At 36.6% G+C, this 16,510-nt stretch overlaps 1 protein-coding gene across 1 annotated transcript in view; it reads left to right on the top strand.

Moving 5' to 3' along the window:
- The window catches only part of PSKH2 (protein serine kinase H2), a 38,194-nt gene extending 22,051 nt beyond the window's left edge, over positions 1 to 16,143 (top strand). The window contains exon 3 of the mRNA XM_027870390.1: positions 15,604 to 16,143. Within this exon, the coding sequence (XP_027726191.1) occupies positions 15,604 to 15,888 (285 nt within the window). The 3' untranslated portion in view covers positions 15,889 to 16,143. The remainder of the gene's footprint in view (positions 1 to 15,603) is intronic.
- Positions 16,144 to 16,510: the final 367 nt, after the last annotated feature.

Genomic DNA, 16,510 nt, shown 5'->3' with positions numbered 1-16,510 from the left:
AGAGAAACACCGGGAGGTGCATTTTGGTCCAAAGCACAAAAAGTTATTAGTTATATCTCTGGTTATCACGTCTACCTTGTGAATGAAGCATAGATATGAAACAGAGTATTGTAATGCTGTCTAGTGATAACTCTTCCTTTAAGTCCTTTGCTAATGCCTTTATTAAGATTTCATGATTAAGGAATGTGAAAAAAAATAGCTTAAAGTTTCTGAATTTATTTACTGTAGCAGATTGTGGGAGATCCTTGAAGGCAGGATTTTTTGTGGTTTTGGGATTTTTTTTTGGTCTTTGTTTTAGTATTTCTAATCCTTAGTACAGTGCCTGGCACATAGTAGGCACTTAATAAATGTTGAGTCTGATGTTAACTGAAATGCATGAAAACCTCTAAGATTATCAATTTAAATGTCTGTCCTATAGCTAGGTTTCTGTATAGTATTTTATAATACAAATATTTTTAATAGTTCATAGTCTTAATCAACTAATAGCATCATCTTTTTCATCTTCAAAATGAAGTTGTTTAGGAAGACTAGTTTAATATTAGCTCAAGGAACCTGAAAGATTAATTGTCACTATTGTTGCACATGAAGGGAAGAAGGGACCTCATGCATTCTTGCCTAATTATACTTCATGCCACCTCTATAAGTTACTTGAATGCAGAAGTTGCTGATGGAATGGACATAACCACCAAGCTAACTGGTCAAGCAGAATTTGGTAAGTAGAAACTCTTATAATCTTAGGAACTAGCACTGACCAATTTGAAAGAAATGCATATTTGCCAAAGATTCTCTCACTAAAGAAAAAACTGCTCACAGTGTTGCATTTACACACTAGAATACATACCTGCAATGAAAGGTCTGATTGATGATACTCATTTTCTCCTTTCACAGATCCACTGTCTTCCCATCTTCTCCCATCTCCCATAATCTGTATCACACTTCTTTCTTGCATCTTTCCTCTTTCAGATTATTAAATAGGTACAAGAGTAGAGGTTGGACCTAGAGAAAGATTATATACTTCAATCTTTTCCCATTCTCTTTCCATCAGGGCTGGAATTCCAGTAATAATTATTACATATTTCAGGTTACCTGCCAAGTCATAATTTTTATAATTTGCTTCAGTTTTCAGTTCCTATGGCTTATTTTCCATGTAATTATGCTCATTAAAATTGTGATGCTCAAGAATTTATAATTAGTAAAAACATATTGCTTTGATGGAAGCTATTTAGAAAGTCTTTTGTTGTTGTTATTTGGCAAGATGGACTTAATTCCATTTTCTGATATTAACCTCTTTCTTTCCTCATTCCTTGCCTTACTTCAATTAATTTGAGAGGCTGTGTTCCCTATCTGTCACATACGAGTCATTAACAATGATCAATTTTCCAAGGATTGAAATGGCAAGAATGCATTTAATTTTGACTGTATAGACCTCACCCTGTTAGAACTGAGGGCAAAAAAGGCAAGAATGATGGAAGGCAGGAGGTATATTGTTTTTATTACAGTCAGGGGGAGGGTTTAAATAGAGTTGGAAGAGCACTGAAAGAAACTGACTGGAAATGGAAAGTGAGAGTCATACTTGCTTTCTTCTCCCTATGAATTATGCATTTTACTGATGGTAAAGTTTTTCTGTTCCCAAATGACATTGTACTGATTGCATTGATTCAATTAAATTCAAAATTTATTAATTACCTGCTGGGTTCAGGGAATTGTAACAGGTACTGGCAATACAAAAACATAAACAAAACAGATCTTGTCCTCAAGGAGTTCATATTCAATTGGGATGAAAAGGGGAGAGGAGAGAGAGCATTAACACAAACAAAAATATTTCAAGTGTAACACATGCTTGGGGGAGGGGATTCTCCCAATTCCTACTCACACTCATGAGGTGGACCCCTAGAATGTGTATATTCTATCCCTTCAGAGCTCTAGCAGTGCCCCAGAGGATTTGGGGAGTATCTCTGCTAGTATGCTTCCCTATTCTTCTCTCTCTCCCCCCAAGAATTTTAGTTAAAAATCATTCAGTTACCCAGACTTAAGTAGCTTTTAGAAAGGGTTATTTGCTAAGGAAGTACAATATGAATAGTTGGTACAACACATACACTGTGACACACTTTCCACTAGAGGAGAGTGGGCTCAATTTTAGAGAACAAACGTGGTATAGAGGTGACTCACAGATCCTGGTTTCTGGAAGTCCTTTTCTCCCCTTGAGGAGATGCTCAAAAAGATCCCCTTAGGCATGGTATAGGTTTTTTGCTCTTCTTAGTAGAGTTTTGACTATGCATGCATTTTGTTCTTGGCTCCCAGAGAAGACCCTGCCACCAGATACTACTGTCTTGGATGATGATATTAGTTCACCAATGATAAGAGGAGAAATTAAAAATCATAGCAGCAATTCCCCAAATGACAAATAGAAAAAGAATATGAACAGGCAGTTTTCAGAAGAAGAGATCAAAGCTACCAATAGTCATAAAAAAAATGCTGTAAATCATTAATAATTAGGGAAATGCAAATTAAAACAACTCTGAGGTACTTCATGCCAAAAGATTGGTTAAGATAAAGGAAAAGGAATATGATAAATGCTGGAGGGGATATGGGAAAATAGGCACATTAATGCACTGTTGGCACTGTGAACTAGTTCATTCTGGAAAGTAATTTGGAACCATGTTTAAAAAACGCTATTAAACTGTGCATACCTTTTGACCTAACAATACTGCTACTAGGTCTATACTCCAAAGAGATTAAAATAAAAATGGAAAAGGAACCATATGTACAAAAAATATTTATAGCAGCTCTTTTTTTGTGGTGACAAAGAATTAGAAACTGAAAGTATGGACATCAATTGGGGAATGGCTGAACAAGCTGAGGTTTGTGAGATTGTGATGGAATACTATTGTGCTTTATGAAATGATGAAGGGGATGATTTCAGAATCTGTATGAACTGATACAAAGTGATAGGAGCAGAACCAGGAAAACAGTTTACAGGGTAATAGCAATATTGTAAAGATAATCAACTGTGAAAGATTTAGTAATTGATTAACACAATGACTACCACAATTATAAGATACTCATGATGAAAAATGCCATCTACTTCCAGAGAAAGAACTGATGGACTCTGAGTGTCAATTGAAGCATTTTTTTCTCTTTCTTTTTTTGTTTTTCTTTTTTTTGTGTGTGTGTATGTGGAGGGTAGGGGAGGCATGAGCTAATACAGAAATTTGTTTGCTCGATTTCATATTTGTATTTCTTGCCTTCTCAATGGTTGGGGGAGGGAGAGAATTTGGAAAATAAAATAAAATAAAATAAAACAAAACAAAATAAAACAAAAAGATATCAAGATTCCTCTAGATCCTTTGAAGCTCAAAATGCCCTCCCTTCTGGCCAAAGGGGGAGGTATGAGACTAAGGCTGAAGCCAAAGTGCTTCTGTCCTTTCCCACCTCTCAAGTTATTCCTCTGGTTAAGGGTTACTTGCAATGTTCTTGTTTATGTTCACTGCTCACTGGAACCTGAATCTCTCCAATAACATTTGCTGTTAATTAGCTTGATATTTAAAGTCTTTTGCATAAAAATAATGCTGGAACCTCTGGGAGCTGATGAGAATTTTAAGTGTTTGTATAAGGAGGGAAGAAAAGCCAGTCTAAGACAGTGCCTTGGAGAATACCCAGGGATAGTAGGAGGTGATGATGAGCCAGCAAAGAAGACAAAGAAACAACAGATAGCTAGGAGGAGAATTGGAAGAGGGCCATGGTTATGAAAGTTAAGGGGAAAAGGGACAGAGATATAGAGAGAGCGACAGGGGACAGAGGGGCACAGAGCTCTTGGAGGAGATTAAGAAAGAAACAGATCAAGAACAAAGGTAAAGGGGATAGAGGGGTTGGTTTTGGTAAGAAAGGCCTCATCAGGATGAGTAGAGATGTTGAGGGATTTTTAGGTGGGGAGTCAGGGAAAATAGAAGCTTGAAGGAGATGGCTCCCATTTTCTCAGTAAAAAAGGAGACAAGGATATCTTATCTGAAAGGATAAGGAAAGCATTATTATGGGTTTGAGGAAAGTTTTGAAATGGCATAGAGCATGGTCTCCAAACTTTTTTGTTCACATATACCTTCAGAAAAGAATATTGAGCATGTACCTATGATATGTACATATTTACTTATTGATAAATTTTATACTTATGCTACTATATTAATAATTGCATACATTACAAAATGATAAGATAAAGATAAAATATTATTTCATTAATGGTACAAAAATAATCTTACTCTCATTAAAACATTATTAATAAAAATTTTAGTAAGAGCAATGTGATTGGATATGCTTAATTATTTTTAGGAAATCTTGAATAATAGGGGTCCAGGGCATATGCAGAGCCCATCTGTTTGCTAAGATGGTACCTCTGTGTGGCAGATGATGGGATGCTGCTTCTTAGACAGTAGGGATAACATGTGAGGAAAGTGCTTTGGAGGCACATCCTGGGGAGCATGGGTAGATATTCTGTAACTACTTCTGGTCAGTTAACTGTGTGTTGAAAAGGAAGCTTTTTGATTGGCCGAGGAAACATTTAAAAAGTGCTATCACTTTCAGTTACGGTCTCTCTTTTTGCTTCATTTGCTTCTGGAAGATCTTGGTAATTTCTTCACTTATGGTGTGCTATAAAAAGAGTAAAGCCTCCCTTGGTATCCTGGCATTCCAGAGTCATAGTTTCACAGGCAGTGCAGCATTAATGAACTGAGTATCAAGGACTGACCTTTAGGAGTAACCTTTGGGACCCCAACCCAGTGGTAGCAGAGACACAGGTTCACGTGTTAGTTACGCTGCATCTAAAAGTGAACTTGGTGAGACCCACACCATGTAGTCAGCTAGAGGCAGCTAGATGGCTCAGTGGATAGAACATTGGCTCTGAAGTCAGGAAAAGCCGAGTTTAAATCTGGCCTCAGACACTCACTGACCCTGGGCAAGTCACTTAACCTCGGTTTGCCTATCTACAGGGGAAGGAAATGGCAAACCACTCCAGTATCTTTGCCAAGAAAACCCCACATGGACTCACAAAGAAGTGGACATGACTGAAGGATTAAAATACAACAATAGTATGTAGGAAATGAACTAAGTTTTGAGTCTGTTCCACCAGAAATTGGGGTAGGGAAGAATGTGCCCTCGAGGTGTTGGAGTGGGGGTGGGGGATGTTTGGATATTAATTTTTGCTTTACTTTTGGACTTAAAATTTTAAAAAAATGTTTATTTCATTTTTGTCTCATCCTTTTCCATTTCTTTTTTTGGAATATGTTTTAAAGTATATATAATATATTAAGAAATACATCTATATGCTTTATAAGCATAGAAATATACAACTATTAAGGGAGCTCAATTTTTTTTAACTGATTAAATGTTTCATCAAAATGGTGTAGAGAGCACTGGTCTAGTCCTTCCACCCATCTTATGTAGGAGGAAACTGAGGCACAGATAAAGTGGTTTGTACAAGAAGTGTCAGCCAGAATTTGAATCCAGGGCCTCAGGTTCTAAATCCACTCCTCTTGCCACTACAATTCCCATATTTGACACATCTTCAAATCCTTTCACCTCCACCCCCAAGGTCCAATCAGTTGTCAAAGTCTTATTGATTGCATCTTGCATATCAAATGCCTTCTCCTTTCACATAGCTACCACCTTAGCACACACCATTATCTCTTATATGCATGATTGCAAAAGCCTCTTTAAAAAAAAAAATTCAATTTTATCTTACTTCCAGGTCTGTATTCTCTACCTTCCAGTCTTCCACCTCCATTGAGAAGAAAAGAAAACTCTATTATAAACATATATACTCAACCAAAACAAATTCCTACATTGGTCATTTAAAAAAATGTCTCAAGTTGCATTCTGAGTCTATCACCTGTCTATCTGGAAGGGGGTAACACATTTCATTGTGAGTCTTCTGGAATTGTGGTTAGTTATTGTGTTGATCAGAGTTCCTAAATCTTTCAAAATTGCTTTTCTTTACAAAATGTCGTCATATAAATTGTTCTCCTGTTTCTGCTCACTTTGTTGTTGTTCAGTTGAGTCTGACTCTTTGTGACTCTATTTGTGATTTTCTTAGTTAAGATACTGGAGTGGTCTGTCTTTTCCTTTTACTTAACAGGGTTAAGTGACTTGCCCAGGATCACACAGCTAGTGTTTTAGGCCAGATTTGAACTCAAATTGTTCTGATTCCAGGCCAGGTGCTTTATCCACTGTGCCATCTAGCTACCCCTCTGCTCACTTTACTTTGCATTAGTTCATACAAATCTTCCTGAGTTTTTCTGAAACCATCTCCATCATTTCTTACAGCACAACAGTATTCCATCACATTTATATGCTGTGTCATATACAGCCATTCTCTGAATGAGGGGTATCCCCTCAGTTTCCAATTTTTCCCACACTACAGAAAGAGCTGTTATAAATATTTCTGCATAAGTCAGTCCTTTTCCTCTTTGATCCCTTTGGAGATAAACCTAGTAGTGTTATCACTGGGCCAAAAGGTATACACAGTTTATTATTTTGCTCTATCTTTGAAGTAAATACTTCTTTGTAGTAAATATTCTACCTCTTTCAAGTTTCCTTCAAGTTTCAGTTAAAGTCTCACTGCAAGAGACCTTTTTCAACCTTTCTTAATGAAAGTTTCTTTCCCCTGTTCATTATCTCCAATTTATCATGTATATCTTGTCTACAGTCATTTCCATCTTGTCTCTTCCATTTGACTATGAGCTCCTTGAGAATAGGATTTTTTTTTGCTTGTTTGTTTTTGTCTTTCTTGGTATTCCTGACACTTAGCACAATGCCTGGCATATGGTAGGCACCTATTAAATGTTAGTTGACTATTTGCTTGCTCCCTATGTGACCTTGGACAAGCCATTTAACCTCTCTTTTGGTGAAATTCCCTCAATTTTCATCTCTGCATAAATAGCTCTCAGATCTCTATAAGCAGTCTTAGTATCTCTCCTGAGCTCGTCTCACATTACCTTATGAACATCTCTAACTAAATATCCTAGAGGCATATCAAATTGCAAAACAAAACTCATTATCTTTCTTCTCCAAACCTTCCTCTTCCACATGCCCTTATTGTTGTCCAGGGTACCATCATCTTTATAGCCACGCAGATTTACAATCTCAGTGTCATTCTTGATTCCTCATTCTTATTATATATATATATACATATACACACACATATATATACACATATACATACATATACATATATAATATACATATATACATACATATGTGTGTGTGTATAAATATATGTGTGTGTATCCAAGCAGTTGCCAAATTTCTTGCTTCTACTCTACCTCTCTCATATGTATCCTCTGTGACAAAACTTTAAGAGACAGAGTTTCTGGATAATTAATAATCAATTTATTAATTAGGCTAGCTGGCAATCAATACATTGATGGGCAATGGTTTCTCTTACCAAAGACGAAAACATGGAGAACCTGAAAGCCTTATTTTTTAAACAAGGGAATACCCCTGACAAGTGAAAATCAACTCTGATGAGTGGACATTTAATGAGGAGGTGGGCTAGAAGTCTTTAGCAACTCCAACTAAGGTTTCTTGATCATGAGACTCAGCTGCCTCCAGCAATCTGGACAGGGGAATCCATCTCCATCAAGACTACTGTGGTTGGTTTGCTCCTTCATGACCTGGTCACTGTAAACTCTAATGGAGGAATACAAGAACAGGGGCTTTTTTCCAGAGTGGGGGTGGGGGGCAAGAACTCGCCTAGATCATATTCTGTGTACTCTCTAAACATTTTAAGTAAGGTCTCCTAGTTGGGTGGGGTCTGATCCTATGTTCTTCCAGGATAAGGGGTAATCTCAATTGGTCATGTCGTTCAGAGGCTGACCTTCTACAGGAGCTGGGTGTCAATGAAAAAGCAGAGAAGAAAAGCCTTAATCCTAGTTAACCCTGATTACTTCCCCCCAAAAAAGTGTTAAGTGACTTGCCCAGGGTCACATAGCTAGTATGGCCGTATTTGAACTCAGGTCCTCCTGACTCCAGGGCTGTTGCTCTACCCACTGCATCACCTAGCTGCCCCAACAATTGATTATTAATATAATAGTAAAATAATCATTTCTCTCACTACTCACCACTCACATAGCTACTGCCCTGGTACAGGACCTCATCACCTCTAGCCTCCTGGTGCAGCAGCCTTTTATTAGGTCTCCCTTTATTCAGGTTCCAATCCTTTTCATCCTGCGTGTTGCTGCCAAAGGGATAATTCCTAAAGCCCAGGTCTGATTCTGTAAACTCTACTGTTCAACAAAGTCCAGTGGTTCCCTATTGCCTCAAGGATCAAATGTAGACCTCTTGACATATCTATGTATCTATTTGTATATACATATCTATCTATCTATCTGTGAAACATTGTAAATTCTTTACAACTTGGCCCCTTCCTCCCTTTCCCATTTTTTCCCCTTTCAGTTTGCTATTTTACAATTTACTAATCCTCTCTTTGCATGTTGTGTTACAGCCACACTGCTACCTATTCACTGTCTTACAAATGGGATCGTCATCTTCTACCTCCATGCCTTTGGACCGTGTCCTCCATGCTTGGGATGCACTCCCTTCTTACCTCTGTCTCTTAGAGTCCCTGGTTTCCTTCAAAATTCAGCTCAAGTGCTACCCTCATCATTAAGCCTTCCTGGATCTGCTCCCCCTTTCCCCATGCCTCCAGCTGCTAGAGAACCTCTCCCCCAAACTACCTAGAATTCATTTTGTATCTATTCTGTATTACTCATATGTGTACATGTTATATCTCTCATTAGAATATAAGTTCCTTGAGGACAGGAGGAACTCTGTCTTCATATCTCCACCACTTAGCACAGTGCCTCATACTTGATGGATGCTTCATGAATGCTCGCTAGTTGATAAATAGAGGGACAAGATCTCTCTGTCTTGGTGTCTCTTCTCATTGACCTTTGTGCAGCTTTTTACAATTATCCCTTCCACATTGCAACTTTCCCCATTGAGGTTTTGATATATTGCGGGTTGGCTTAAGAAATTAAATGGGAATTTTTTTGGAGTCTTGTGGAAGCAGCAGATGAGACATGAAGTTCAGCAGATGACAGACAGCCTACGACCAAATACTTAATCCAAATTTTGCAATAAGGTACTGTAAACACCTCATAAAAGAAAAAGAAAAAATTCAGACTTCTTCTCTGGTACAAAAGGGAGGCCAAAAAATTTTATGTGGATTTTCCAGCTCTCAGCAGAACCATACCCCTAACCACCGAGATGTGGAAGTCATGACAGTGTACTAATGACCATCCTCTTCTCCTGCACACTTTCTTCTCTGACTTCTGTAACACTGCCCTCTCCTAGTTCTCCTCATACCTGTTTATTATTGGTTTTCTCTGTGTTTCCTGTATATGCATAGATTCTGGACAAACTGGGCTCAACTCTTGTGCATCCGATATATACTGACTTTGTGGCCCCGGGTAAATCACTTCACTTCTTGGTGCCTCAGGAAATTTTTTAAGATCTAGAGCTGAAAAACAGTTCTTGATATCCATTTAACCAAGGAAGTTTCCTCACTAGGACTTCTCTCTATTGATACAGATGCACATACTATACTTACATATATTGTATATGTGTATATGCATATTTAGATATATTACATATATGAATTTTGGTTATTTCAGTGTTCATTCAGACAATACACATCACCTATGAAATATCATAGGTATAAATATCTTTATAATATCTTTAAATATCATAAATATCTTTATAATATTACCTTCAGGAAATTTGCTATATGCCCAACTGGATGAACTATCACAATAAAATTTATAGCTATTCTTTGTTAAAGTTTTAATTCAAAGTTAACCAAAGCAAGGAGCTTGTAGTAAAAGAATGGGGAAAAAAATCTATGACCACAAATTTGCTACATAAACATTTCTAGAGTTACTTATCACCCAACAAAGGTAAATGGGTTTTATCCAGCCCACTTTTAGAAGACCAGGGATAACATACTCTTTATAAGCTCAAGTGTGCTATTAATTTACTTCCAATACAACCAGAGAAAATAAGTCCCAGAGTTGTGATACACAGAGGTATAATTTAGTTGTACAACTTGAAGCTAAATTCAGCAATAACCAGGCATTGTGAGATGCATTAAGATAGTGTTAATTTAAGAGGACATCACCAGTAGCAGTTTTGTTTAAAGTTGCCACTATTTTTCAAGGAAAATGTTAATTTTTTATTTGGCTCTAAGCCTAATGCATTGAATTACAGCCTAGTCATCTACTTAAATTTTAGGATGTTCTTAGTTTTTCCAACACTTTGAAAACTCTGTAATTAAATCTACCGTTAATTACTTAGACTTCAGCAAGTAGCATATTCCGCAAGTTGATCACAGTTTAAAAAATTTAAGATCAAGCTGAAAGACTGCACAATCTCTTGGCTGATTATTTAGCAGAATATATAACAACTATACTAACCACTTTGTAAGAAGTGCCTTTTGACGCAGTACTTACTAGCTGTATGACTCTGGGCAAGTCACTTAATCCCATTGCCTAGTCAAAAAAACAAACAACAACCACAAAAAAAGTAAAACAACAACAACAATGATAACAATGAAACTGCCTTACATCAAAAAAAAGAAAAAAAAAGTGCCTTTTGATCATGATTACCCCTGGTACTTAGAAATCTGAAGAGGATGAGCACATAACAGATACAATCCATCTATTTTTAAGCTCTAGAATGAATGTGGAATTTAAAATTTGAATAACTTAAACCAAGAATTATCTCTATGAGTTCACTTAAAGCTACTAACATTACAATAAAGATACAACCACCTACAAATATCCAGAAAGAAAAGTGTGGTCATAGAAAACTTTACAAACAAATCACTGAATCAATGCATTTATGTGGCTTAGAAAATGAAAAATGATACAACTACTAACAGGTAGCCATGAAATTAGGAGGCAGAACACTCTGAATTATCTAAGGAAATGGAGTGGAAACAGTGTGGATGAGAACAAGGTGGGATGTCCATAGATTACACAAAATATTCAATGGAACCAATCTTTTGAGCTTCTGAAAACAAGAACCATGAGGGATTTTCTTTCTGGGTATCTCCTACATTTAGTCTTGTTTTCTGTTAAGTTGGATTTAAAAATCATTATGCTTTGGAATGGTCTTTAATCTTATAAAGGACTGCCTTTATGATAGAACCGAATTATTTTTTGCAGAGGTACTTAAGAGTAATAGAATTAATTGGCTTGAGTTTTGGCTTCCATTTAAAAAAATTAAATTTTAGAAATTCTGCTAATGATCTAAGAGAAAGAAAAAACTAGACAGAGGCTTGGAGGAAAAAAAATAGAAGGAAAAACAAAAGAACTGAATAATCCACAAACAATAAGCATTAAATAAACAACAGGAGAGGCAGCACAATAAGGCTCTCACACTTAATTAGTTATGTGACCATGGGCAAGATATTTAACCTCTTTGAGTCTCAAAATTTCAAGAGATCCCTCTTTTGGAGGTTTTTTGTTTTGTTTCGTTTTGAGGATTCATGGGGACTGGAGAAAATGTCTACTCCTCCATCTTGTTGGGCATATAACCTGGATGTCACCATGCTCAGAACCGTCCCCCCACCATAAGGAAAAGTTGTTTTGTTTTTTTTTTCAGGACACAACTTCTCGTTTTCTTTAGTTGAATGTTAAATATATTTGCATTTGGTATAAGCTTTGATTAAGTGCCAATTAAATGCCAGATACTATATTTAGCACTAGGGATACAAAGATAGCAAAAAAAAAAAAAAAAGAAATAGTTTATTATGTACTACTGGAACTTAATGAGCATCTTAGAAGCTGCATTGCACATATTTTATACTCTTGAGAGAAAGGCTTGGCTTATTTTCTCATTACCAATCCTAGCATTTGTGTTACTGTTGTTGCTATTTTGGATCAGATCTATGATTTCATACGTGAGGAATGCCTGGAATGGAAATTCCTTACATCAGTGAAGATTCAAAACTATTATACAATTTATAATCTGAGAGAGTTGTCTGGGGCATCAAATGGTTAAAAGACTCGAGGACCCCCCACCCGCACCTTGGTATCAGGCACATTGAATCCATATCTGCTATTCCAAGTTTCTCCTTTTATCATCAGCTACCTCACACTGCCTCTCAAGCTTAGGATATATGCCATTTAACCTTCATTTAAATAGAATGGAGTCCAGATAAAACTATATGAATTCAGAGCCAAGTCTGGGCAAAATTAAAGTGCATGCCACTATATTTGATATCCATTGAAATGCTTTGTCTAGACTTCAGGGTAGTTATTTCATAATAGACAGCAGTTGGAACCTTCTGTATGTCGCTTTAAGATAGATATTGCTAATTATCTCATCTCTACAGAAATAGAGGAGTGGCTTCCTGATTTGTTCATATTCTCTTTTAAAAAGACACATAGAGTTTTAATAGCTTTTTAAAAATTAATTTTTGATAACTTGTTTTTATATCAGGGTCATTTCCAGATATCCCCAACATTACTGTCTATACATATGTTGAACTTACCCTGGTAAAAAAAAATAGTTAAAACCAACAGACACAGCTTCTACATAGGATGGCTTATGCAGCATTCTGTATAGCTCTTTACCTTTCCAAAGAAGAGAGATGCATTTCCTCACTTCTTCTCTGGTGCCAAGATTGGTCCTCACAATCATGCACGCAGTATTTGGCTTCATTTTAGTGTTCTTTTCATTTACATTATCATAGACCATCGTGTATCTTTATTTCCTGGTTCTATTTACTTCCCCCTGCCTCGCTTCACACTTCAAGCATTCAAATGGTTCTCTGGAGTTCCTCATATTGGTTATTTCTTATGAGGCAATAATATTTCACTCCTTATAGTCCTCAATTTGTTCAGTCATTCACTAATTGATGAATGAGTATCTACTTGGATTCCAGGTTTTTTGAGGGGTGGGGGTTATTTATTTATTTGTTTAGGCCACCACATAAAGAGCTGCTATTAATCTTTTGTTGTAGGCCAAGGAGGTAAATAGACTGAAAGAAAGGTCCCATTTATATGCCCAACAGAGAAATTGGTTTTTTTTTTCTCAATTTACATTCTGAATGTTATTATAAAGGGTTACATTTTTAAACACTGTAGAATATCTATGTATGGAGCCAGATCCCATTCCCACTTCCCTCATCCTGATGGAACATTAGTGATTAACTTTAGAGGGAGGTCCTTCATTGTTTCCTCCAGGGTATTCCTACCCTACATTTAGAATTGAGCAAAATTTCAAAAAACAGAAACAGACAGAGTCTGAGACAAACCAAAGGAATCATTGAGTCTTTCATAGGATTTCTCATGTGAAGAGGGAGAAGGAGGCAGGCTATCCATTTTTCTTAGATGCTCATTTGGATAATATGGACTGTTTGACTATAGGGAACACTGCTTCCTTCCATCTCCCATGTGAATTGCTACTGTTGTATTTATAATGTATTTTAAACACTGTAAACATAGCCAGATTAAACTATTCAAATGTGAGATAGAGCTAGTAGCTGTTACTGAGCCATGTCCTATCTCCTCTGCACACTGAATTCCTGTGCCGGTCTACTGATTGAAGACAATGAGAACTCTGTATTCTGGAGAATCCCTTCATTGAAATGCAACAATTATTCCCCTTTCCCTCCCATTTCTCCTGCATAGTTGTGGAGATGGAACTGTAATAAATCCATGGAGCAGTGTCCTCAGTGAATCCAAAAGTAATTAGGCATAGTAATCACAGAATCAGGTATTTTCCCAATTAGATATATAAGGGAAAGGAACAAATATTAATTAAGCAACTACTATATGCTAAGCACAGTGGTAAGTATTTTATAAATATTATCTCATTTGATCTTCACAACAACCCAAGATGTAACTGTGTATTCCTATATGTGTATATATCCACATGAGTTAACTAAATGTAGCTCATGAAAGGCATGGATAAATATCTCTGGGAACTTGCTTACCCAGTCTAAGGGACACTGCCATTCCTGCCTTTTAGGAGAAAGGCCACAAGGCTAGGTGCTCCTTCTTCCAGTTTCTGAGAAGTGTATAGGAGTAGAATTATATCTACTTGCTCCCCTAAGTATTGCTGGTTTAAAGCCATAAGTTTGCTTTAAAACAAAAAAGGATCTTTCCTGGTTGATCTTAAGGGGTTGGGGGAGGCTTATACCTCCTCAGCACATTATTTGAAACTTCAACACCTTCCTACCAAACACTGATTACGCAAAAGACCTTCACTAATAGTGAATAGCAAGTAAACCCATTAACCTAAGCAAATGGGAATCAAAAATGGAAGAATTTATACAAATTAGAATATAACAGAAAATATAAAAAAGTATACAAAAATACAAAAACAGAAAATATAACAGAAAAAAATGATTTATTTTCTGGAAGTGAGATGATCTCTTAGCTCATACCGAGAGAGTGACCCCAATCTCAGCCAAGGATTCCCAGGGAAGAAAGCTTGAAACCAGAGACATATTGGGAAGCCAACTTCCTTTACATGTCTACAGCTTCCCAAGTCTTTCTTCTTTTTTTACATGTCTAAAGTTAGTCCCAAAGAGTCTGGTTCCATGTGTGATGAAGAAATATTCTTTCAATGAATATTTTTTTCCTCCAAAGCTCTTACATTAACTCTGCTCCCTACATAGCCATAAAACATCACACTATCATTCTCGCCATCAATTAAGAAGTTTCCTGTATAATGCAACAGACGTCCCACGGTTTACTAGAAACCTGGGTTCCATATAACTAATGCTTTTGCCCCTTCTAAACCTTTAATATAGTAACTTTTAAATCTGCTAACTTCCCCATAAAGAGACAGTATAGTATTTTTTTTCTATTTTTTTAATTTTTATTTTTTAGGCAACTGGGGTTAAGTGACTTGCCCAGGGTCACACAGCTAGTACGTGTCAAGTGTTTGGTCTGAGGCCGGATTTGAACTCAGGTCCTCCTGACTTCAGGGCCAGTGCTCTATCCACTGCACCACCTACCTGCCCTGAGACAGTGTAGTATTATGGAAAGAACACTGACTTTAGAATCACACCACTTACCCTCTTTGGGCCTCAGTTTCCTCACCTGTAAAATGAGGAAGTTGGACTATATGACTTCTAAAATTCCTTCCAGCTTTAGATCTATAAACCTATGAATTCTCTCTTGTTAAATGGAGAGTTAGTAAATAGGATGTACTGCTTGGCTCTCTTAAAAGTGGAGGGGGGCCTTGGGTTCATTCCATGTTAATAGTCATGTATTCTTATGGCAAAAAAAAAAAGCTTTTGAATTGGATATTCTCTGATCTTAATAATAATGATACCTGACTTTGATATAAGGATATGTTTATTAGCACTTTTTAAACATAGATTATCTCTTCTGAGACTCAAAGGAGCTCTGTGAGGTAGAGGTACTCCATGGTATCACTATTCCAATTTTGTAAGTCATAAGGGACTTGCCCGCAGTCAAATAGCTATTTTAAGTATAAGAGGTGGGTTTTAAAACCAGGCTTTTCTAACTCCAAGTCCAATATTCTAAATGTTCCTAATATTCAAATTCCAATTTTCTTTTTCTTTTTCCATTTCAGCCTTGGCCAAATGTTTCCAACTTGGCAAAGGACTTTATAGATAGACTACTGACATTGGATTCTAATCATCGCATGACAGCTGGGCAGGCTCTGAATCACCCTTGGGTAATGACCATGGCCATAACATCTTCCATGAAGAATCTTCAAAGATCCATCTCCTGGAACCTGATGCTCAGGGCATCACCCAATTCTCAGTGTTCCAGATCAGCACGGGCCTCTGAGTCTTGTCATTCTAATGGATCACAACACACTTGGGGAAAGAATAAGACTGGTACCTTTGGATGAACAAGAACCTCTGTTGGAAATAATTTTCTCATGTATTACTTCACATTTTAGTCAAATAGGCTAACTCTACACTTGAGGCTTATTTGGAGTTTTATAATGAGTAGCCATAACATGTCTTACTGTAAATGACATATTATGCCTTCTTCCCTATAGTAGAGAGATGGGAAATGACTAGGACTGGATAAATCAGCAGCTGGGAGGAAGAGTTGAAGTAACTGATGTCATTACAAAAGGTACCAATAAAACATACTTAAAAAGAAAAAGACTGTTAATCACTCATTAAACTTTTCAATCACTCTCCCTTCAATCCATTCTTTTCCTCACAGTGAATGCTATGAAAACATTTATAAGTATGTGTGACTGTATACACATGTGTACATATATATACATACTATATATATGTTTTACATATATTGTGTATAAATGTCTTAATAGTATTCACTACGAGTGAAAAATATAGATACATTTATATATATACATATACATATATACATACACACATGCATATATACATGCACACACGAAGGCACCCTAACAAAATGACTATTTTATATAATTTACTCTTCTAGAATGGAGATAATAAGGCTGATTATTGGGTAATAAGTTTTGTTTCCACCTTTCT

Source organism: Vombatus ursinus, unplaced genomic scaffold, assembly GCF_900497805.2.
Source record: "Vombatus ursinus unplaced genomic scaffold, bare-nosed wombat genome assembly UNPS02000577.1, whole genome shotgun sequence".
Taxonomy (NCBI): Eukaryota; Metazoa; Chordata; class Mammalia; order Diprotodontia; family Vombatidae; genus Vombatus; species Vombatus ursinus.
The sequence above is the reverse complement of the archived record's forward strand: the minus strand, read 5'-3'. Positions and strand labels throughout refer to the sequence as shown.